At 44.7% G+C, this 22,847-nt stretch overlaps 4 protein-coding genes across 6 annotated transcripts; 2 read left to right on the top strand and 2 right to left on the bottom strand.

Moving 5' to 3' along the window:
- Positions 1 to 3,687: 3,687 nt before the first annotated feature.
- Positions 3,688 to 10,085, top strand: LOC136513973 (uncharacterized). Of its 2 annotated transcripts, XM_066507961.1 has the most exons (5): positions 3,688 to 4,205; positions 6,249 to 6,449; positions 9,163 to 9,594; positions 9,903 to 9,970; positions 10,067 to 10,085. In XM_066507961.1, the coding sequence occupies exons 1-5, from the start codon at positions 3,909 to 3,911 to the stop codon at positions 10,068 to 10,070; spliced, it is 1,002 nt and encodes a 333-aa protein (XP_066364058.1). In that variant the 5' UTR covers positions 3,688 to 3,908; the 3' UTR covers positions 10,071 to 10,085. The 2 variants fall into 2 exon arrangements, with proteins under 2 accessions (XP_066364058.1, XP_066364049.1); XM_066507952.1 differs by having other exon boundaries at positions 3,689 to 4,205; positions 9,903 to 10,078.
- Positions 6,472 to 9,155, bottom strand: LOC136513989 (uncharacterized). The gene is made up of 2 exons (XM_066507969.1): positions 8,804 to 9,155; positions 6,472 to 8,648 (listed from the first exon to the last, which is right to left on the bottom strand). The coding sequence occupies exons 1-2, from the start codon at positions 8,958 to 8,960 to the stop codon at positions 8,206 to 8,208; spliced, it is 600 nt and encodes a 199-aa protein (XP_066364066.1). The 5' UTR covers positions 8,961 to 9,155; the 3' UTR covers positions 6,472 to 8,205.
- Positions 10,014 to 14,782, top strand: LOC136513963 (uncharacterized). The gene is made up of 4 exons (XM_066507945.1): positions 10,014 to 10,530; positions 10,624 to 10,806; positions 11,953 to 12,185; positions 14,252 to 14,782. The coding sequence occupies exons 1-4, from the start codon at positions 10,135 to 10,137 to the stop codon at positions 14,535 to 14,537; spliced, it is 1,098 nt and encodes a 365-aa protein (XP_066364042.1). The 5' UTR covers positions 10,014 to 10,134; the 3' UTR covers positions 14,538 to 14,782.
- Positions 14,783 to 19,790: 5,008 nt separating this feature from the next.
- Positions 19,791 to 22,538, bottom strand: LOC136537546 (probable acylpyruvase FAHD2, mitochondrial). Of its 2 annotated transcripts, XM_066529478.1 has the most exons (8): positions 22,317 to 22,538; positions 22,022 to 22,196; positions 21,383 to 21,435; positions 20,891 to 20,953; positions 20,568 to 20,618; positions 20,362 to 20,479; positions 20,146 to 20,283; positions 19,791 to 19,992 (listed from the first exon to the last, which is right to left on the bottom strand). In XM_066529478.1, exons 1-7 carry the CDS (start codon positions 22,434 to 22,436, stop codon positions 20,168 to 20,170), a joined length of 696 nt encoding a protein of 231 aa, XP_066385575.1. In that variant the 5' UTR covers positions 22,437 to 22,538; the 3' UTR covers positions 19,791 to 19,992; positions 20,146 to 20,167. The 2 variants fall into 2 exon arrangements, with proteins under 2 accessions (XP_066385575.1, XP_066385574.1); XM_066529477.1 differs by having other exon boundaries at positions 19,791 to 20,283; positions 22,317 to 22,537.
- Between the last annotated feature and the right edge of the window lie 309 nt (positions 22,539 to 22,847).

Here is a 22,847-nt window from a genome sequence, read left to right as displayed (position 1 = left end):
GAGGTTGTGTTAAACACAACCCAGACTATGAGAGAGATTAATGTGGATCGGTGGACCACTCACCTTCAGAAATCGATTCTTTTGGAGATGAATTTTTACCTAGAAATTGAATCTTTCAGGGACAGAGGAGTAAAGTAAACGCGACTCCTTTTGACTAGCAGTTACTACTACCGTTGACTGTATGGAAATTAATAAGTGCTAAATTTTGAAGTAGATCATAATGAGTATCATTGTTAGCATGCAGATGGCTACTACTTGTGAATCAAAGGTATCGTCTTATTATAATTAAATTAAATAAAAACTACTAAGATATGGATCCACATCCACTCATTTGAATCAGGTAACATTTTACTCGTCTTATTATAATTAAATGAAAACTACTAAGATATGTATCATCACCTTGTTGGTATTATTATCTGCCACTCCGTCTCCGGTGCTTACCTAGGTGTGGCACATTGGCAGCTTTTACAAAATAATAAACTTTTAAGAAATGGAGTTGCACGTGGAATGGAAGAGAAAAATGAAAACTATGAGATTTTTAAGTTCCGAAAAGTACCACTCTACTATTTTTTTGATAAATAATTCCGATAACTTTGACGCACATTTCCATATAGGCCCAACAAATGTACACATAAATTCTTTTGCTACAGTCCTTTTATCTAGCAACTACCGCGTCTAAAATGAATACGCGCCTTTTGTGTCACTAGCTAGACATAACTCTAAGCCTTTTCCTTTGGGGCCTGCTTGATTTATAGAATTCAATTGAATTAGAATCATATTGTTTGGACAGCCTATTTTGGTAGAAATGACAATTCCAAATAATCCCATTGAAGCCCACAACACCCATGTAAGATTCTTGGCCTGAAAAATGGAAAGGATGATTCCGTACTTGCTCTTGCTGCCCATCATGTCCTCCGAAGCAGCAGACACTTGTTTTGTAATCGAACAACGACGCCATCAGCACCGCGGAAGGAGAACTATCATATCCAGTCTGCATGCTCAAAAATACCAGAAATTTAAGGGACCTAGGCCATGTTCGCTTTATTGAAAAGTCATAACTGAAAGTACTGTTCACTGACTTGTTGTGAGAGAAAAATATTGTTCGTTCGCTGAAATAGTACGGCTCATAAGACAAGTGAACAGGGCCCTAAACGGGCCGTTAGAGATCACCGATTTGCAACAACGGTAAGTGATAAGGTCGGCCTGTTCGGCTGGTATTAAAGCCGACTGATAAGCCGGCCGAAGCTGTTTTGTTGTGAGGGAAAAACACTATAGATTCTAGCCGATAAGCCGGCTGATAAGTTCAAACGAACATGCCCTACGCACCCTTAAGCTATGTACACCTTCTTTTGTGTCACTTGGAATATTTGGAAGAAAAGTAATGGCCGCCTCCCACTATGCTTGTTTATATGCCGTCAAATGTTGCTATAATGGTCAAAGAGGATATTGCTATAACGGTAAAAGAAGATATTCTGCAATGGAGACGTGCATTTCTAAGCTGTTACCGGAATAGGACATGTGTTTCTGTGAGCTATTTGTGACCAGCTTTTTAGCATTGTGTTTTTCCTTTTAAGTGCCGTGGACATGGAGAGCCTTCCTCAGACTGGCTGGAGTTCCATGCCGCTCAGCGCTCTTGTACAAATTTGCTTTCAAGCTATTTGTTTTGTTCGCTCGGCTGATAAGCCATGGCTGAAAGTACGGTTGACTGATTTGCTGTGAGAAAAAAATACTATTCGTTGGCTGAAAAAGTACGGTTTATAAGCCAAGCGAACAGAGCGATTATACATTCGTACTCTATAAAAATCAGGCTTGAGTTTGATAGTTATGGGGTGGTTCATAGCTACTTGTTGACGAACCATAAATCCTGTTCAAAATTTATAACTCTTGGCATGGACTTATAGGCGCCATTCGGCTGGTAAGAAAACCAGCCGGAATTCACTGCTCATGGCTAAAAGTTACGGTTCACGCTCTCACAAATTCCTCCAGATTACTCCAAGCGAACAGGGCCATATAAAAAAACCGTTAACCCTCATCGGGCATTGGAATAGAAAAATATTTGCATATATAGATTGTAAACCGAAACATTCATTATTATATCTGTTTGGATTGAGCAACACATATATGTTCATATCACACAAAATATTGTAAATGCTCACTCATGCGCTACTATAACGGGTGGTTATCGATATAGCATCAAATAAATGTTACCTGATAACATCAAAATAGTACATAGTGTGTATGATGACCCATTTCGAGGCGTTAGATGTTCTAACCATGATCTAGCATGCTTTTTGGCGCATATTTTTACACTCAGGATCTCTCGGACACTTGTACGTGCACATAAACCCTAGTCCATCCACACACGCAAAATAAATAGAAGCCGCGGAACATTTTTCAACCGAATATTCGAGATAAACCAGAAGCATACTCCTAGCTCAAAATAATTTACATGTGCATGCCTGCCTACCTGGTGCTTTCAATCAAAAGGCCACAAAATCCTCCTGTTTTCCGGTGGAATGGAAAAAGAGATTCGCGAGTATATAATGCGGGGAGGCGAGGAAGAAAGGTTGAGAGAGGAGCAGCAAACAGGCTGCAGACAGCAGGGCTGCAGGGGTGCCAAAAGCAGGGGAAGGAAGAGCGGAAAAGCCCACCACCACCACCTTCCTCGGATCCACAACCCAGACGCCCCACTTGGGTCCTTTCTTCCTCCCTCCCCAGTTAGGCAAGCGCGGGGCAAACCGCGCCCCCAACAACCACCACCCGGAGGCTCACACATATCACAGGGGCATGGTCCTGTTTCAGAACTCGTGTCATCCTTCAATTCTTCTTGCAACTTTTGTCTTCAAAATCTTCTTCAGAAACCAAACAGTATATATATATATATATATATAACTTACTATCCTGTAGCTGGCTACAAAATAACTTATTCTGTAGCCACTTTGAGTTACGATAATTACTATGTTAATTTACGAGATTATAGTAATTCCTTACTAAGTTGTTTACTATAACGTTATGGTAAATATCTCCATATGTTATAGTAACCAAACTATCGTAAATATGTATTGACATTATCGTAAATTAGTATATAAAATTATCGTAAATGTAGGTGGCTACAGAATAACTTATTCCATAGCTGGCTATATATATATATATATATATTGTATTACACGTATATAATTTCCTGTACATCTGCACTGCATGCATGCGATCCAAATTATATTCTCGAAGTCAAACAACCTCGAGCTCAGAGCCTGGCATCACATGGCACTTGTAGCGTGCATCCGGATGCCCGTCCCGTATTCATCTAGATCCGTCACGTGACAGTGAGCCCGTGACTGTCAAGCTTGCTTGCATTGTTGCATGGGCCTTGCCCGCTGCCAAGTGACGATCTTGCCGCCCACCGGCCACCGGCCACCGCTGGCGCTGGGCGGTGCCGGTGGTTGCCTTGCCTCCCGTTGCTGAATGCGTTTGCGCCCATGACATCCACGTGTGTGCTCGCTCGCCCGCCCGCCGGAACTCGCCACCGTACCGTACCCCCATGATGCGTCACAGCCCACGTCACCGTCACGGCAGCTGCACGAACAAGAAGAAGTTGACCCTCCAACCGATCCGCCTCCGGTTCACAGTTCACACTCGCGTCGCGTGCGTGCACGTCTCTCGTTTGATTCCGCATTTATATATATCCGCACGACCGCACTGCTTGCCAGTTGCCAATTAAGCAGAAACCAGCGGGACGGACGGAGCCGCCTGCCGATAAGTAGCAGCGGACAGACCAGCAGCCGGGACGGCAGCTAGCAGGGGCAGCGAGAGCGACGACGTGCGCAGTACGTGAGCCGAGGGAGACAAGCTAGCTAGATAACCAGCCGGCGCGGCTGCTGCTGCGGGCGACGACGACGAGGCCGGCGAGCATGGCGGAGGCGGCGGCGATCCGGCACCGGACGGTGGAGGCGAACGGCATCTCGATGCACGTGGCGGAGTCGGGCGCGGAAGGGGACCCCGCGGTGGTGTTCCTGCACGGCTTCCCGGAGCTCTGGTACTCGTGGCGCCACCAGATGGCGCACCTGGCCGCGCGGGGCTACCGCTGCGTGGCGCCCGACCTCCGCGGCTACGGCGGCACCGCCGCGCCGCCCGACGTCGCGTCCTACTCCGCCTTCCACGTCGTCGGCGACGTCGTCGCGCTGCTCGACGCGCTCGGCATCCAAAAGGTACGTCCCGTCCGTCCTTCCGTCTCAAAGAGGACTTCTTGTGTGTACATACTGGCCGTGCCTTCCAATCCTTCCATTTCCACGAGTTTCTGATCCGGAACCGGCCGGGTGACGTGCCGGCACAGAAATCCGGACCTCACGTTGAGGATTCTAACACCACCGTGTGGAAATTCAGAGGCGGGCAACGAGCCACCACAACTTTCTTTTTACTCTAGCCCGCGGTAGTTTTCTTTAAAATTGATATGTTCTTATATTAATTATATAGTTTTATGTGCTTTTTCAGACGAATATGGTCCAACTTTATACTGAGGTTAACGACCGGAGATAATCTTAATTTTTTAGTTTAAAATCAGAGAGTTTTGTTTTTTAGAAACAATTAATGCTCTATGCAGTCTGGTTAGGCTAATTTTGAAGCGAGTCATCAAACTAGGTCAATGAACTTTTAATTTTATATTTATCCTGGATGATGGGATAGCATTTACATGAGCAGATTTGGACAGGAAGCCATAGCCATCTGATAATAATATATCAGTCAACGTATGATAGTGATTTTTTTTTCAAGAACGTGCTTAGCATTTATTTTATGATAATGATATACGATGTGTGTTGCTACCCACCTGCTCTGCTCTCTTCTCCTATAAACATACACATGGTACATACATTTTTCCCGGAATAAAAATACACATGTTGTGATTATATATATGCAGTCGTAGGCGTAGCGTCAACTTAACGTGTGCATATATGTAATCAACTAAGGGGGTGTTTGGCACAGCTCTTCTTGATAGGCTTCTCCGGAGGAGCCAGAGCTATTTTAGAGGAGCTACAAATTATGGTTTCTCCAAAATGGCTCCGGCTCCTCTACTTTTTACAAAAAAAAAAAACGACTCATCTACGAAAATATTTGGCAGAGCTCCTCTGGAGGAGCCGGAGCCAAGAAGAAGCCCTATCAGGGCCTGTTTGGAAGGGCTCCCGCTCAGCTCCGGCACTGGCTCCTCCGAGAAGCCCTACCAAATATTTTGTAGGAAGAACCGTTTTTCAGTGAAAAACAGAGAAATTAGAGCTATTTATAACTCCTCTAAAACGACTCCAGCTCCTTTGGAGCCTCGGAGGAGCCTCTCATAAAGAGCCTGCCAAATACCCCCTAACATATGCATGACACAACAGATAGCTACCCTAATTGGACTGTTACTCTACTTTTTTATATTAAACGCAGGGACATATGTATATGTACCTACCTACAGTGGCGGATCTAGGAAAAATTTTAGGGGGGCTGAACAACACATATCTCCGACTGCTGCTCGATTTTAAGTCTCAACCCCACCTACACTATAGAACTTTGCCTAACTGCATATAGATTGGAGTCCTCTTTTTTTCATCATAATATAATATGCACTATGTTTGGTCCGGAGCGCGCTAGATAGCTCCGTTCGATGATGTGAACCCAACTTTTCCATTCAGGGGTCATTATTTCTATTTTGAAAACGAACAAAGATGGGCCAAGTACGGTGTGTATACATACATGCGTGTGTACGTACGTACGTACGTACGTACATACATACGTACGTACATACATACATACATACATACATACATACATACATACATACATACATACATACATACATACATACATACATACATACATACATACATACATACATACATACATACATACATACATACATACCGGCCACTAGGATAGGCTGTGTTGGAAACGCCAAAAAAAACACATGAAAAATATTGTCCATATGATCTCGCTAATCAATATTCGTTGAAACCGCACCTCGAAGTACTAATGTACTCTACCAGTGGTCCTGGCAGTATAGTACAGTACTGCATCGATCGATCTCAAGGCCAGTCATGGCGACTCATCAGCCGTGGCCTTTGATTTGATTTCGTTTCGTTTCTGCACGGATAGATGCTTTTAGCCTGGTGGTTGCATCACACTGCATGCATGTGGACGAATGAATGAAGTGATGACATGGCGTGGTGTGCCCGGAATCACTGATGCATGCACATGGTGATATGGTGACGGTGAAGCAGGTGTTCGTGGTGGGTCACGACTGGGGCGCCATCATCGCGTGGTACCTGTGCGTGTTCCGGCCGGACCGGGTGACGGCGCTCGTCAACACCAGCGTCGCATTCATGCGCCACGTCTTCATCCGCGCCGGCGCCGCCGCCGTCAGGCCCACCGACTTCTTCCACGGCAACTACGGGCCCACCTACTACATCTGCCGCTTCCAGGTGTGTACGTGTACACTATACGTAGTAATATCGATATCGTCCCTACTACTTACTTGTCTACATTACCGCTACAACTAATAATTACGTACCGTGCAGTGCTCTGCATGCATCTCTACCTTAGTACGTATACGTACAGCACGTACCGGCTATACACGTGGTTTGGTAATTTTTTTATTTCGCTTTCGGGGATGAATTAAAGCGATCAAGATGTGTAGTAGCAGTAGTAGTTATTAGTCGTAGAAAATAAAAGAATCTTTACAATCTAGAACAACAATCACCGCGTGATACCCGACGACTATACTCACCTTTCAACTTCAATATATATTACCATATACGTACACACTATGCACGTCCCAATTTCCTTGTTCCATTTTTTTAAAAAATGGCGTTTATCAAATTAGTTTTTGGAAATTTCAATTTCTATTATGGTTTGTAGCCTCAGATTACGTAAAGTTTAAACCAAATATCTTCTGCACCAACAATTTGCATGCATATAGGCCACCTATTTAGGAAGTTAGGGTTTGTTTGGATAATATTACTCGTCCGCGTCTCAATTCATCATATTGTTATAGAAATTAAACTGAGTTTAACTCAATTCACTTCAATACACATAGATTATTGTTATGGAAACTGAACTGAGTTTTACCGCAATTCACTTCAATACACATGAACTATTGTTATGAAAATTAAGGGGGTGTTTGGTTTCTACAGGAAAATTTTAGTCCCTGTCCCATCGAATGTTTGACACATGCATGAAGTATTAAATATAGACGAAAAAAATAACTAATTGCACAGATTGTGGCTAATTTACGAGACGAATTTTTTAAGCCTAATTAGTCCATGATTTGACAATGTTGTGCTACAGTAAATATGTGCTAATGGTGGATTAATTAGGCTTAATAAATTCGTCTCGTAAATTAGTCTTCATCTGTGTAATTAGTTTTATAATTAACTCATATTTAGTTCTCCTAAATAGCATCCGAACGTCCAATGTGACATAGACTAAAATTTAGTCCAGGAAACCAAACACCCCCTAAGCTAAGCTTTATCACAATTCATTTCAATACACATGGACTATTGGACTCATGAGCTAGGACTGAGCGTGTGACGACGGCATGGACTTGGATGGTGTGTGCGCACATGTCATCGCACATAAGGTGCAGCACTAGGGACTAGGGAGATCAATCCACAACGTCGCTGTCGTCGCAGTCCGGATCGGAGGTGCCTTTGCTAGCTAGAAATAAAGTAGAAACTAGGACAGCTCGTCCAGTACGAAGCTAGCTTGCATTATTGCATTGCATTGGTGCAAATTAAAGAAACTAGGACAGCTCAATCTACTCAGACACGCCAAATTAAGAACTTGGATGAACAATGATAAGCAAACAAACTTTGTTTTATATATTGTTTGTACACGTAAACAAATCATTATTATTCATACCCCTGTAATATATATAAATAATAATAATAGCAACCAGCAGGGCAGTCAAAATGAACCCTGCAGTAGACTTATTGGCCATTGCTGAATCCACGCACACACGATAGAAAAAGACACGTGCGACTGACTACTGATCGGCCCCAGCTACACGGACACGATCGACGACGACCATGACGAAAATTGCGAAAGATAACTGGACGAATAATTAAACTACAGAAGATCCCGGTATGTGTGATGAGCATGCATCACAAAAACTCGCTCGCTCCAAACATATGCCGCTGTTGTCATCCGGCCGGCCGCCGGCGCCGATAGATCGCTGGCTCACTGCACGGCGCAGCAGCCGTTGGGGTTGTCGTCGTTGAAGCAGACGGGGGCCTGGTTGGGCACGTACTGGCGCGAGGGGAAGTAGCCGTCCCAAGTCGTCGTCGGCACGTACTGGAGCAGGTACTGCGGCGCGGGCGCGGGTACCCAGCCGCCGCCGCCGCCGTAGTAGTAAGGGTAGGCGGCGGCCGGCGGCGGCACCGAAGGCGGCGGGCCCATGTACTGCATCGTCCCTCTGTAGTGGTAGTGTTGCGGGTACCCCGGCGGCGGCGGGGCGTACTGGTACTGCGGCTGCGGCGGCTCCGGGTCCGCGCCGTCGCTGACGACGGTGACGGGCCTCCGCGTCCTGGTCTGGATCCGCCACAGCAGCAGCGAGGCGTCCAGCGCCGTCCCGGCCACCACCACCAGCCCCGTGTCCACCGACACCCACACCTCCTCCACCCCTGCACGCACGCAAGCATGGTGGTCCGGCGATCGGCGACGACCAAGGTGTTATGCTAATGAAATCCATCTCGATGGAGTAGAATGAAAGCGAATGCGATGTCGATGCGAGCTACTCATCGGCGACGACTGGTCGGCCGGCCGGGAAGGGGCGTACCGAGGAGGTTCTTGACGATCCTGAGGATCTTGCCGGCGCAGCCGTAGCAGTGCACGTCCATGCGGAGGATGACCGGCGCCATTGCTTGTCGTACTGTTGTGCCTGTGCGGTCTGTGCGGCGCTGGTGTGTTGGTGTCGTTGTCGTCGTCGGTGACATTTATAGAAGGAAGGATAGAGGAACAAAATCACATCACGCGGGGACGACGTCGATTTGCATGCATATGGATGGAGGATCCTTCCATTGCGGCTTCCAAATTTTGGCTCACATCCTTCCTTTTTATTTGCTTTGTGTCGGCAAGACGGCAACACACTGCTGAATTCAACAACTTTTATGTTGCACGTACATACGGTGTATGCAGGAGCCTGGTGTCGCCGAGAAGGAGTTCTCACCGGCGAACTCCCGGTACCTGATGAAGCAGATCCTGTGCAACCGCTTCACCTCCTCGGCGGCAGGCGGCGAGAAGCCGGCGGACGAGGAGCCGCTGCCGCCGTGGCTGACGGAGGAGGACGTGGGGCACTTCGCGTCGGAGTTCGAGCGGACGGGCTTCACGGGGCCCATCAACTACTACCGCAACATGGACCGGAACTGGGAGCTGGCGGCGCCGTGGGCGGATGCCAAGGTGGAGGTGCCCACCAGGTTCATCGTCGGCGACGGCGACCTCACCTACCACTACCCGGGCATCCAGGACTACATCCACAAGGGCGGGTTCCAGGCCGACGTCCCGGGGCTCGACAGCGTCGTCGTCATCCCCGGCGCCGGACACTTCGTCCAGCAGGAGAAGGCCGACGAGGTCAGCCAGCATATCTACGACTTCATCTCCAAGTTCTGAATTCTGATGGATCGACGACCATCATCAGCAATCAGCTTGGCTGTGTCTGCTGAAAACTGAAATCAACCTCATGTTGCCAACTTGTTTTGTATTTTGAATTTAAATTAACAATAAGTGTATGCACAGTATTTGGTTTAAGTATTTGTGACTACGATATGGAGTGACTTATTCCAAGTCATGGTATGATCGATGTGAAATGAATAAACCATGAATGTGTTTCGAAATTGATTGAAATGCACAGGCCTAATCGATCTCATTATCAATTGCAGGCAAGCAAGAAAGCTTCAGTTCCGAGCAAAAAGCTAACTAACCTGCTCGGATTCAGCTTCAGTACCAAGTAATCAAGCTGCATGCTGCTAGTATATATTATCGTGATTATATTATATGGAGTATTTGCATTTTGTGCGGCAACCATGTGACAAGTAGGCAGCAGATAAACACAAACAGGCTGTGCAATCCGATCAATTGGGCCTGGCCCAGTTTGCGTTTGGACCAACCCATATGGTTCCGGCGGACACGTCTCGATCACTCGCACCGGTCCCCGCTCTCCCCTCCCAGTCAACAGCAGCGGCGCGGACCCGCGGAGCACGACGCCGACACGCCATGGCTGCGGTGAGGCACCGGCAGCTGGAGGCCAACGGCATCTCGATGCACGTGGCGGAGGCCGGCCCCGTGGACGCCTCCGCGCCGGCGGTGCTGTTCGTGCACGGCTTTCCGGAGCTCTGGTACTCGTGGCGCCACCAGATGGGCTACCTCGCCGCGCGCGGCTACCGCTGCGTCGCGCCCGACCTCCGGGGCTACGGCGGCACCACCGCGCCGCCGGAGCCGACCTACTACACCGTCTTCCACATCGTCGGCGACCTCGTCGCGCTCCTCGACGCCCTCCACCTACCGCAGGTACCCGCGCGCAGCTCCGTTCCCCGTCGAATCGAGTTCCCCACCAAAGCTTGTCGAAAATTCGCCACATGTGTTGGGATCTCTGGGGTGCAGGTGTTCGTTGTGGGCCACGACTGGGGAGCCATCGTGTCGTGGAACCTCTGCCTGCTGCGGCCGGATCGGGTGCGCGCGCTCGTCAACCTCAGCGTCGCCTTCATGCCCCGGCGCCCCGGCGTCAAGCCTCTTGAGTACTTCCGCGCCGCATACGGCGATGACTATTACGTCTGCCGATTCCAGGTGAGCAATTGTTTCTCCTATCGTCCTTCGGATGTGCCACTTCCACCTAATCATCAGTAACCGAAAGACTGAAGAAAGGTTGCTTTTGCGAATTTTAGGCATCCACACATTGGTTTTGCGAATTTTAGGCATCCACAGATTGGTTGGCGGTCTGTTTGAATTGGAACGTATTTTGGTACACGGTTATCATTTGCGCATTTTCCGGTATGGTCCTTGTGTTGGGCTTCCCCAACGTTGGAGGAGATGTGAGATGCCATTGGGTTAGAGTGTCATTTCTTATTGCAATTCTAATACGAAGGGGCTATGTCTATATGGGTTCCTTGTAAAGAAGAGGATAAAAGTGATAAGAGGAACCAAATTGTTGTAACTGGTTTGCTTCCGTCTTATATGATATAGCGGCGCTCCTGCTAATTCTTCCAAAAAAAAGTGATAAGAGTACTCAGTTCGCGGATTGTCATTTCTTATTGCAATTCTAATATGAAGGGGCTATGTCTATATGGTTTGCTAATGTAAAGAGGATAGAAGTGATAATATTACTCAGAATCAATATATACATTCAGGTGGGGATCCTCTCCCCCTGGTGAACTTAATTAATAATAAAAAAGAATTACTCAGCTGTGATCCAAAAGCCAATGGGTTACTCAGTTCTCACACAAGCGCACATGGGCTTGTGGAGTTAAATCGGTCACATTGTGTTGATTCACTGAATCATACATATATGATGATGCTCAAAACAGTCCAAACCGAAGCCCCAAGTGGTGCTCACATGTGTCCTTCAGTTTGATGCACAATTCTATGTTCACGCATTGGAGTTTCCCATCAATTGATCTTCTAGAAGTGTAGCCTAAAATGTATGTACAAATTTTCTTCTTTGGTGGTATACAGTATACTTCTGTTGTAACTAGTTCTCTTTCTTTGAGATTTCTTCATAGTTGGGTAATAATATTACTCTTTTCTGAGTTACTAGTCAATCTCTTGTTCTATGGTATGTGAGTTATTTACCAGCAATTTATGACACCTGCGCGGACTAGTTGCAAAAGTTGGGATCATATATGTCTATATGACCTCCATGTTTTGAACCTAATGAAGAATCATACTAGTGATACTATTGAATACATACATTTAAAGTGTCACATTGATTGGCAGGAACCTGGACATGAAGCAGAATTCGCTGCTTTTGACTTGAAGAGTTTCTTCAAATTGGCATTGACTCTTCGGGCCACAGGTTCTTCAGTTATGGACCTTAGAAAAATGCAAACATACAGTAAGCAAATAGAGCTACCTTCTTGGCTCTCCGAGGAAGATGTCAGTTACCTTGCAAGTGTGTACTCAAAAACTGGATTTGCTGGTGGAGTAAATTACTACCGCTGCTTGGACCTGTAAGTTCGCAACCAATTTATATTCATAAGCGCGAAATCAAATCATGATGTCCTGAAAATTCATTAAATTTCATAAGCGACCACCACAAGAAATGTTATGTGGTGGACTTTTGACAAACATAAAGTCTCATCAAAGTACGTGACCCTCATCAAGGACATGTATAACAATGTTGTGACTAGTGTTCGAACAAACGATGGTAACACAGATTACTTCCTGATTAGAATTGGACTTCATCAAGGGTCAGCCTTAATCCCGTATCTCTTTGCCTTGGTAATGGATGAGGTTACTAGGAACATACAAGGGGATATCCCTTGGTGTATGTTGTTCGCTGATGATGTAGTGTTAGTGGACAAAAGTCAGGCGGAAATAAATAGGAAACTAGAGTTATGGCGGCAGACCCTTGAGTCTAAAGGTTTTAGATTGAACAAAACTAAAACTGAATACATGAGATGCGACTTTGGCGGAGCTGCACAGGAGGAGGGAGATGTGAGTTTGGAAGGTTAAGTAGTGCCCAAGAAGGATATCTTTCTGTATCTGGGATCGATGCTACAGAGGGATGGAGATATTGATGCAGACGTTAGCCATAGAATCAAATCAGGGTGGATCAGATGGCGACAAGCTTCTAGAATTCTCTGTGACAAGAGGGTACCACAAAAGCTAAAAGGCAAGTTTTATAGAACGGCGATTAGACTGGCTATGTTGTATGGAGCAGAATGTTGGCCTACAAAGATTTAACATGTTCAACAACTGAGTGTTGCAGAAATGCGTATGTTGCGATGGATTTATGGTCACACAAGAATGGACTTAGTTCGGAACGATGATATACGTGATCACCTAGGGGTAGCACCAATTGAAGAAAAACTTGTCCAACATCGGTTGAGGTGGTTTGGCCATGTCCAAAGGAGACCTCCAGAAGCACCAGTGCATTGTGGAGTCCTAAGCCAAGCTAATAATATGAGGAGAGGTAGAGGAAGACCGAAATTGACATAGGGGGAGGCAATAAAAAGAGATTTGAAAGCTTGGGATATACCTAGAGATCTATGTTTGAACGGGAGTGCTTGGAAAACAGCTATTGAAGTGTCTGAACCGTGACTTAGGGCTCTTGGTGGGTTTCAACTCTAGCCTACCCTAACTTGCTTGGGACTGAAAGGCTATGTTGTTGTTGTTGTTGTTGTTGTTGTGTAATCAAGTCATGATCTCCTAAATTCTTTTATGTCGTGTTTTCCAAAAACCTTTCTGCACACACCAAACATCTAAACCCCATCAGCATCACCTGTTTCCACACGGAATATAGTTTTTCATGTAACACACGGGTCTCAGTAGAATTAAGATGCAGTGTAGAGCTTCAGATTGCAACATATTGCTTTTAATGGTAACTCTTTGTTTTTTTTCGAAAAAACTCAGCAAGAGATTTGCTGAGCGATTTTATTAGAATAAAAAAGGGCACTGGGTGCAGAGAACATTCCTTTAGGTTTTATGTGCTCAATAGAATAAAACCTGAAACAGAGACACGTATGTTTTTTTTTTGTTTCATTTTCATTTCAATTTGCCTTGTGAGTTGGATGTGTTGGACTGACTTTCTTTGTATCATTTATTGCTTTGTATCAGTCATTCTCCAATATCATGCCACTGCTATGTTAGTGCAGTCATTGTGAACATAGGAATTATCACATCCGAATGTTTCAAAAATAGTGGCATCACTTGTTTTTAGCATAGAAAGCAGAATCTCACAGAGAACATGAAGTCATAAACCACAATTGAATATGAAATATGAGGAGGTTGCTGGAAATCTACATCAATGTTTGCAAAGATGTTGGAAATGTTTCTTTCATTTTTCTTCCAAAATTAGATTTTTGAATTTCATGGAGAGAAACATGAAACTTTGATTTGAATAGTTTAGCCTTTTGAACAACATATAATTTTGGTGCTAGGTTAAATTTCAACTCCTTTGACACCACTCATTAACCAAGAAGAATGGGTGATTGCATCATGCATCATCATCTTCTCGCTGCATCACGCATGCATCATCATAAATTAGTTACATCTGGCTGACATGTGTGCACAGGAACTGGGAACTGATGGCGCCATGGACAAGAGCAAAGGTGCAAGTGCCGACTAAGTTCATCGTTGGGGACGGTGACCTGGCATACCATCACCCAGGAGTGAAGAGCTACATCCACATGGGCGGGCTCAAGAGGGACGTGCCGTTGCTTGAGGAGGTGGTGGTCATCAAAGGCGCTGGGCACTTCATCCAGCAGGAAAGGGCGCAGGAAATCAGTGAGCACATCCATGACTACATCAAGAAGTTCGAAGCTGGTGTTCCGCTGCCACTAAGAGTTTCAAAGATGTGAAGACTGATGACTCCTGTACAGAACTCAAATGGTCTGGGAACCCTTGTAAAATAGTGCTACGGATCTATCTATTATGCATGGCATGAAGAACTGAAGATGATACATTTTGGAGAAAAGAGTGAGGAAGGGAGGGAGGGAAGGAAGGTGTTTGTCGTCTTTGTCCATCAACCTTTTGTTTTATTCCATCTGCATATCGTTTGTGGAAGGCATTTTGTAACAACATTTATTATGCACGTGCGTCTATACATAAAAAGGGCGTACCCAGTGCAGAGAGCTTTCGCTCTGTGCGGGGTCTGGGGAAGGGTGTTAGTGGCAAGCCTTACCCTCGCCTGTGCAATGCGAGGAGACCGCGACTCGAACCCGGGATCTTCCGGTCACAGGCGGTAAGACTCTACCGCTTACACCAGACCCGCCCTTCCACGTGCGTCTATACATATAACCGTAAAATACTCCCTCAGTTTCAAATTAAAAGTTGCTTTGACTTTTTTATACATCCATTTTACTATGCATCTAGATATAATATTATGTCTAGATATATAGCAAAAATGGATGAACAGAAAAAGTCAAAGCGACTTATAATTTAAAACGGATGGAGTAAATTATAAGAGTTTCATAAATGACTAAAAAGAGTGCATCTATCTGTCTCACGGGCCGACAATTCTTGCGGCAAGTCCTTTGCATGCTGAAATGTCTCACATTCCTGTTACTTTTTTTTTTCCAATCCACGATCGGCAAGGAGAGATTAAACCGACACCGGTTTAGAACTGCAAGAACAGAGGAAGACGACCGCGAGAAGCAGGAGCAGCCGAGGAGCTCTTTGTTGCTGCACAACCACCGTCGCCGTCGCCGGCGTCTCATTTTCCGAGCTTTTGCGACGTTTTCTTCTCGGTCGGCGTTTCTGCAACCTGGATCTCGATTCTCGACCTGACTTTTGCATCCCATCCTCTCTTATGTCGTATACTACTGTATCTCGCTAAGTCGACGAAATATGGTCGGCAGTCTACCGAAGGGTATGCCTATGGTAGTAGATGAATCGGTGGAGGTGTGCAAAATACGAACTAGATGGTGACACAGGCACATAAACAACGATTTAGACAGATTCAGGCCGTCAAGTCGACGTAATACCCTACGTCCTGTGTCTTTGGTGAATTATATGTTATGATGAGCTGAAACCGAGGGGGGTCTTACCCGCCTTATATAGCATGGAGGTAGGGTTACAAGTCGGTTAAATCAAACCCTGATCGGTTTACATGATAAGCGTTATAAGGATTGCGGTATCTTAGCATAACCGAACAGATATTTCTTCGTCGTCAAGGATCTTTCCCGTAGTCTTGTGACCCATGCCGACCCATGTCGTGCACCGCGTGACGTGATCTGTGTAACACCCCGGGTGTTAGTCACGAGTTAAGCAGTGGGTTTGAGCTCCAACATGGTAAGTTCAGTAGTAACCAAGAGCTCTAGTTCAAACTTGTAAGTGGTGACAAAGGTGTTGGGATCATCTCTCTAAGAATGAGCCCCAACTTAAACTTGGACAACATACATTTGCTTACATGTTGGCCCTTTTAAGATATATACCTAAGTGATGTTGAAGATGCTTCTTTCATGAGCCTCACCTCAATTTTCACCCACATTGATGATTGGAAAAAGTTTTATAAAGTTTGAAGTCAAAAAGTCACATGAAATGATGAGTTACATTCTTGCTTGAATTGCACTATTAAGTGAATGTAATTATAGGTCATCAACCAAACCTTGTAACCTTACCCAAATAGCTCTAATTGAGCTCTACACCAAAAGTTATGAATGGTTCATGTTGCGCAGATATCAAGAAAATGTCTCAATTGGCCTAAAACCCTGGTTTAAGAGTTAAGCAAGTTACTACTTTGACCAACGTAAAGCTTTGACTTATGTACCAGTTCTGAGGTTTGACCTTAAATAAAAGTTATAGTTTAGTTTGTGTGCTACAAACTTTGTTTAAAGGTCAAGAGCTAGTTTGGTCCCTAATTTAGTCAAATAGGGCTCTCAAGAATCAACTCAGTGCTATTTTTCAGCCCAGAAAATATTCTAAGTCAAAGTTTAGTGGCAACGATGATTGGCATCTCGCGTTCTCGGATTTTTGTTAAGCAAATCAAGTGGAGCCAAATATAAAAGTTGGAGCTAATTCATCGGAGAAGGGCTCAGAGAAAGTTGGAGTCCGCTTGACCAAGTTTTGGCCGAGAATTTGAGATCAAAGCCAGGCAAGCTTAATCGGGTTTAAGCCGCTGACACTATCAACTTGAGGCTTAATTATCCACGGTTAAGGAGCTCTAATGGCCGGCCGGCCTTAAGCAAGTTTGTAGAGCAGCCAGAGAAGAAGATATTTTGTTCTGTGACCAAGATCCAAATCTACCCAGAATATGCGGAAAACAGCCTCCAAGACATGCTAGACCGCGCCCCACCTCCATGCCGTGCGCCTCTGCGTCCCTGCTGCTCCCTCTCGTGTTTTGGAGAAGCCAGAGAGCGCTCCCCACTCCTCCTCCCTCGCGCACGCCCTCGCCCTCCTCCGCTCTGCTGCCACGGCGAGCACCATTGCCGGCCAAGCAAAGCTCCCTGCCGCCGCCTGCTCTCCCTCCCTGGTGCTCCTTCGCCCGAGCTAAGAGCCCTACCGCCCTCCCCACTCCTTTTTGCCTCCGGTGCTCCACTTTCCCGGCCTCCCCGCCACCCGCCTCCATGGCCAGCCAGCCTCAGGCCACCGCGAGCCGAGCTGGGGCCTCCTACGGGCGCGGCCTGCCACTGCGCAGCCACAGCGGCCTCGCCCCACCATCGCCAACCACTCCTTGGCCGGAAACCGGCCAGCCCGACGTCCTCCCCTGCTGTTTGCCTGTTGGAGAAGAAGGGCCTCGCGCTCGAATAGAAGAGAAGGCAGGGGGTGAAGTGAAAGCCGCAGACTCATATAAATAGTGTTATTTGGACTTGTTTGCTTGGTTTAATTAAAGTTTCTTGCAGGGGCCTAGGTGCAAACGCAGATTTCCTTTTCCATTTCTTTTATACATTAATCGACTGAATCTTTGAAAATCGATATCTCATGCTAGGGAGCTCCAAAAATAGTGAAACTAATTTTGTTAGCTTTGTTATGAAATTCTCTACATGATAGATCTATAAAATGTACTGCTTCATGTATGTTTATGTGATGTGTAAAATATTCTTTAAAGATGCTTTTAGAAATGCTTTTAAGTTGGTCAGATGCATATCTTGAATTATAGAAGTCCAAAAATTGTGATTCCAGTTGTGTTGGTCTTGTGATGACACTCTCTAGCTAAGAAAAATATTAAACATGCTAGTTGTGTACTGTTTTTATCATGTTTTGATTTAATCTTGTTAAATAGGCAATTTTAGCTTGTTTTGCTTGTTATTCTCATATCTAAAGTTATAGTGCTCCAATTGCTGTGAAATTTTTATGGTACTCTCCTGATGCAGTATGACTGATTTATCGATTTAACTTGTTTATTGCTTGATAAATGGTTTTAAATAAGTTATAATTTTTATGTAGGTGTAAAAATGAAAAATATAGTTCCACTACCTTTGTATGATGTGCTACCATAATAACATATAATATGGCTATGTGGTTATAGAAAATAATGATCTTTAGATTTATCTTGCTTTTACATGTTTTCTTGCAATGACAATTTGTCTTTTTTATAGTAATTAAATTATAAAACCTGAGCATGTGAAATTTGTACAGTAGCCATGTTTTGATAACATCTACCACTCATAAAAATCTCAGCCCCAAACTAGTTGTTCTCATACATCACTAAAATTTATATATATGTTTATTTGAAGAAAGGATTAATAAAAACATAATTGTAGATAAAGCTTGTAATTGTATTTGGTGATGCTTTGAGTGATTTGGGTTCAATAAAGTGTTGCTAAGTATGTTAGTGGTGGTTGAAGTTCTTGAATGACTCATGTGTGTATGCTCTTTGTTAGCAAAACAAGTGAAACATTAAATTGTTACATTCTGAAATGGTTGTATGTGCCTTTTCTGTTGTGATGATAACTTCGTGGATCAAATGATGTTTTCTGTAAATATGGTGAATACAAAAGTTGTAGATAAATTTCTTATATTTCTTGTCCTAAAATCTCATGATTTTAGGCCCGATGGTCTAGGAGTTATAGATTTTACAAGTTTGCTGTCAGGTTTTGCATATTCTCTGGACAGATCTGAATAATTGTATTGTTTGGCTCATTTAAACATGGAATCATGTATTGGTGATAGTAGGAGAGTTGTAGTGCTTTTCCTAAGCTTTCTAAAATGTCTAAGATCACTGTTTTTGATGGTCTAGAACTCCAGTTATAGCTGTTTAAAGTAGAATGACAGGTTCTATCCAAATCTGGATAGAGCTGCCTTCCTGATGTTATTTAACCTTGTATGAATGCAACCGTTGTGAGAACAGACATGATGAAACCTTCAAACGCTCTGCTAGAATCCTAAGGAGGTATCTGGAATCGACGATGAAAATTGGGATGCTCTGAAACTTGTGTCTGCTCTCAAGGTTATATGTTACCCTGAAGAAGAATTTGAATATGATGAGGTAAACATAAAGGCATAAAGCATTGCAAATGTGTTCTTAACTGCTTGATGTTCGTTTGAGGGAAAGACATGCAACTAATGAGCCAAAGTGTTTTGCTTTTAGATTTTGTGAGATAATGAGCTATCAAAATTGGTAGCTGAGGCACCCAAGTTTGCAGGCAAGTTCTTTAAGAAGAAATGCTTGGGAATATACAATGCGATTGTACGGGCAAATAGAGTTAGGTTTACGGCCCTAAGGGCGTTGGGGTCCTTAGTCAAGGGGGAAAGGCCTGAGAATGAGAAATATGAGACTGAGAGGGTCTGAATTGAGTACCCGTGATCCTCAAGATGAAACTCCCGGGCACTATGAAGAACGTTATAGAGAAATAATATCAAGTTCCACCCCTCATTCAATTCCCTTATATCCATCGTTGTCATCCCAACTACATTCAGTGACGCCAAATGGTTGTTAAACACTTGGTAAAAGTAAAGCCTTATTTGTTCTGCGCTGCAAGGCACGCACTCGTTTGAGTGTATTTCATCGGCAATGCACAGCACTCGGAAGCTGTTTCAAATCGCTGCTGCAGTATTCTCGCAGCAGGGCAGGGGAAAAAATTGCGATAATTTTTGTTGTTGTTGTTGCATGCAGAAAGCGAGCTTTTTTTTTCAATCAGGGTAACAATAGTTCATATAGCACAACTTCTAACTAAGGAGTAGTTCATATACTTCAGGTTTTGATTGCTATGTATATGTCAGAATGTGGAGTAGGACAACGTAGCTTTGGCACAGTTTTGGCATATTGGCCCTTATACCCTATACATATACACCACCTGGCTGTCCGATTGGAGTACATTTCCAAGAATTTCCTCGAACATGAATATGATGCCCTTTCTGATCATATTGACCTTGCTACAGGTAAACAGGTTTGCTTTTATGAAATAAATTACCTGATATTATTTTTAGTCACAAAACAATTAAAAGCATGCAGCCTTATGTATCATCTTATTTTTAGAAAAATCAGTTCTGGCTCCGGCTCATATGTTCCCAATACTTGTTGCTTACCATCACTTTCTTGCTTATTGCATCATGTGGAAAATGACCGATTGCGCCTCTGAACATCGAACTCGACATCAATTAGGTCAGTTACACCAGCTGTGATCTTCTGACCTACTCGGACAGGACCCACACCCTCAGGAGTACCTGTTGAGGAACAAATGAATAAGCCAGAGAAACCTCAGATGCGCAAAAACAAGCTGCACATAGAGAAAATGTCACTACCTGTCAGTATCACATCACCCTCCATTAATGTCATGATGGAACTGATATAGCTGATCAGAAAAGGAATCTTGAATATCATGTCACTTGTCGATCCTTTCTGCCTTAGTTCATCATCTACCTGGATACAGTTGGTAGTCAATTGTACACCATATGCTCTATCACTTCAGGCAACATTAAACAAATTCAGTACATATTTGCAGAGATACCTTTAGCCAGAGCTCGAGATCATCGGGATTAGTGACAGACGATTTTGGAACCTGATTGATGGAGAAATTATCATTAACTGAAGTAAAAACATGGTGTCACACTGATGAGATTACACATTTCATGTCACTAGATGCCTGTGGAGAGCACGGAAGGCAACAAAGATGAAGTGTCTCTATCTAACAACACTTCTGCACTGACTCACTTGAATATGGCATTGATTCGTTGAGGTGTAACTATAACAAGCGAATACAAATAAATAAAACATACTGTACTGAGCCACAACCAACCAACTCCAAGCACATGAAGAAAAAACATTGCTTACTACTGCACTAATTGGAGTGAAGGTGTCTTGTCCTTTAGCCAAAGTCCATGGAAGGCCTGCAGACTGCAAATTAGTAGATGGTGAATATGATAAGCAAATTAATGATATAGTTCTTTTGAATAAAAAACATCAAGAGATTGAGTCTACTTAAGGTCTTGGCAGCCAATTAATGCTACCAGATTTGTACACCAAGATATATTGAAAAAAAACGTTATGTCAAATGAATGAAATATACTAGATGGATGGAGACAGTAGCTAGCTCAACTAAAAGCATCTGACTCTTTGCTATTCGTCAATAGATATGATCATGGAGAAGATCCACTCATGAGACTAAATTGCAAAGTTAGTTACTGAATTTTCTTATGTAGTAAATCGAATGCTTGTATCGTACATAACATTCAACGACAACTAGAGATTACAGATGACACTACAACAACAATAATTGAACAAGTAGTACTGAGACACAGGAAAACTACAGAAGGTAGAACTCACCTTAGCAACAGATTGAAGGTCCCTTGCTGTCATGTCCAAAGCAAGTGCATAACCTGGCAAATTGAATGGCGCAAGCAGTTATATCATATTTAGTTTGTCTCCAACAAACACTTTAAACTGATCAATTCAAAAAGCACAAAAAAGAATGAGGTAAACACAAAGGAGACTAGATATTGTAACCTTAACTCAAGTTCAATAATGATGACGAGAACATATACAAACAGTTTTGTATTTCTATATGCCATGAAACATACTTTCGTATTCCTGCCTATGGAATAACCATCATCAAATGAGCATGAGTTTGCCTTGGCAATTCTAACTGTTAAATTACTCGCTTGCACTTTCCACAAAGCTTATCAGACGAAGCTAGAATTGCTAAAATCCATCTGTTTCAAGCTGCCATCACTCCTTGTCAGTTTTCACAATAAAGCAGTAAGGCCGAAATAACTCTCAATGATCCTAAATAGTTTCCCTAGAATCCTAATTGATCTTTCTGAACAATGAAACCATAGGAATTTTTAGTACACTTTGCAAACACACGAATTTTTTCTCTATAAATGAGAATATGAAGTCTTACTATGGCTCCATCGTTAATTATCTCAGCTCAGGTCACTCGTTGCGACGCAATTCTCAAATTACCTCCGACGAAGTCCATGGCGGACGCCTCAGGAACGTCGCGTCCGCGCCGGGAGATGACGACTGCGAGCTCGACCTCGTGGTGTAGCGATTCGAGCGGCTCCGGGATCTCGACGGCGGCGGTAGCCACACCAGCGTGGAGGAACGACGAGGTCGGCTTCAGGAACAGGACGGGCTCCTGCAACACACCCAAACACAAGCGAGATCAAAACCAGAGGGTCGCGCGGGAAGGAGGGGGAGGGAAGTTGGAAGCGCGGCAGCGTTTTGGGATCGAGGATGGGAGGCGCGCGGACCGCACCTTGGGGATCGGGTTGCCGAGCTCCTTGGCGTGGGCTACGTAGTTGCGCCCAACGCCGATGATTTTCGTACTCGCCGCGAGGAGCCTCTGCGCCGCCGCAACCGCCATGGCCGCCGGCATAGTTGGTGGACCGGAGGCGTCGACGAGGAAGTGGAGGTGACGGAGAGGCAAATTGGTTGCTTTCTGACCAACGACTCTCAACCTAGGACTGTCCCAAACGCAAAATCGATATTACACAGTGCTTTGCCTCACCAGAATCATCCTCCAACAGAAGACCCATTCAAAGAACCTATTTTGGGTACGACGCCATCCAGAAGGCAAAAAAGCGTCGTCGACGAGAGATGACGCAAAATCTTGCGCGGGCCCGCGGACGAGACGGCGGGCGGAGACGGCGGCTTGGGTCGGAGCTTTGGAGCGGGGAAGACGGCAGTGGAGGAGCCGCGCTCGCCGCGACCGCCGGCGGTGGAGGAGCCGTGACCGCCGCGACTGCGACTGGAGGAGTGGAGGAGCCGCGACCGCCGGCAGTGGAGG

The sequence above is a fragment of the Miscanthus floridulus genome, chromosome 2 (assembly GCF_019320115.1).
Source record: "Miscanthus floridulus cultivar M001 chromosome 2, ASM1932011v1, whole genome shotgun sequence".
Taxonomy (NCBI): Eukaryota; Viridiplantae; Streptophyta; class Magnoliopsida; order Poales; family Poaceae; genus Miscanthus; species Miscanthus floridulus.
Note: the sequence above shows the minus strand (reverse complement) of the source record. Positions and strands in the feature narration are given on the sequence as shown.

Coding starts and splice junctions, on each gene's coding strand:
- LOC136513973 (XM_066507961.1), top strand. CDS start 3,909: ATGGCGGAGGCGGCGGCGATCCGGCACCGGACGGTGGAGGCGAACGGC. Junction 6,450..9,162: donor ACTACATCTGCCGCTTCCAG/GTGTGTACGTGT, acceptor CGGTGTATGCAG/GAGCCTGGTGTCGCCGAGAA. Junction 9,595..9,902: donor AGCAGGAGAAGGCCGACGAG/GTCAGCCAGCAT, acceptor TATCAATTGCAG/GCAAGCAAGAAAGCTTCAGT.
- LOC136513989 (XM_066507969.1), bottom strand. CDS start 8,960: ATGTCACCGACGACGACAACGACACCAACACACCAGCGCCGCACAGAC. Junction 8,649..8,803: donor GATCGTCAAGAACCTCCTCG/GTACGCCCCTTC, acceptor GCGTGCGTGCAG/GGGTGGAGGAGGTGTGGGTG.
- LOC136513963 (XM_066507945.1), top strand. CDS start 10,135: ATGGTTCCGGCGGACACGTCTCGATCACTCGCACCGGTCCCCGCTCTC. Junction 10,531..10,623: donor ACGCCCTCCACCTACCGCAG/GTACCCGCGCGC, acceptor TCTGGGGTGCAG/GTGTTCGTTGTGGGCCACGA. Junction 10,807..11,952: donor ATTACGTCTGCCGATTCCAG/GTGAGCAATTGT, acceptor ATTGATTGGCAG/GAACCTGGACATGAAGCAGA.
- LOC136537546 (XM_066529478.1), bottom strand. CDS start 22,436: ATGCCGGCGGCCATGGCGGTTGCGGCGGCGCAGAGGCTCCTCGCGGCG. Junction 20,954..21,382: donor ACCTTCAATCTGTTGCTAAG/GTGAGTTCTACC, acceptor ACTAATTTGCAG/TCTGCAGGCCTTCCATGGAC. Junction 20,284..20,361: donor GGGTGATGTGATACTGACAG/GTAGTGACATTT, acceptor GTTCCTCAACAG/GTACTCCTGAGGGTGTGGGT.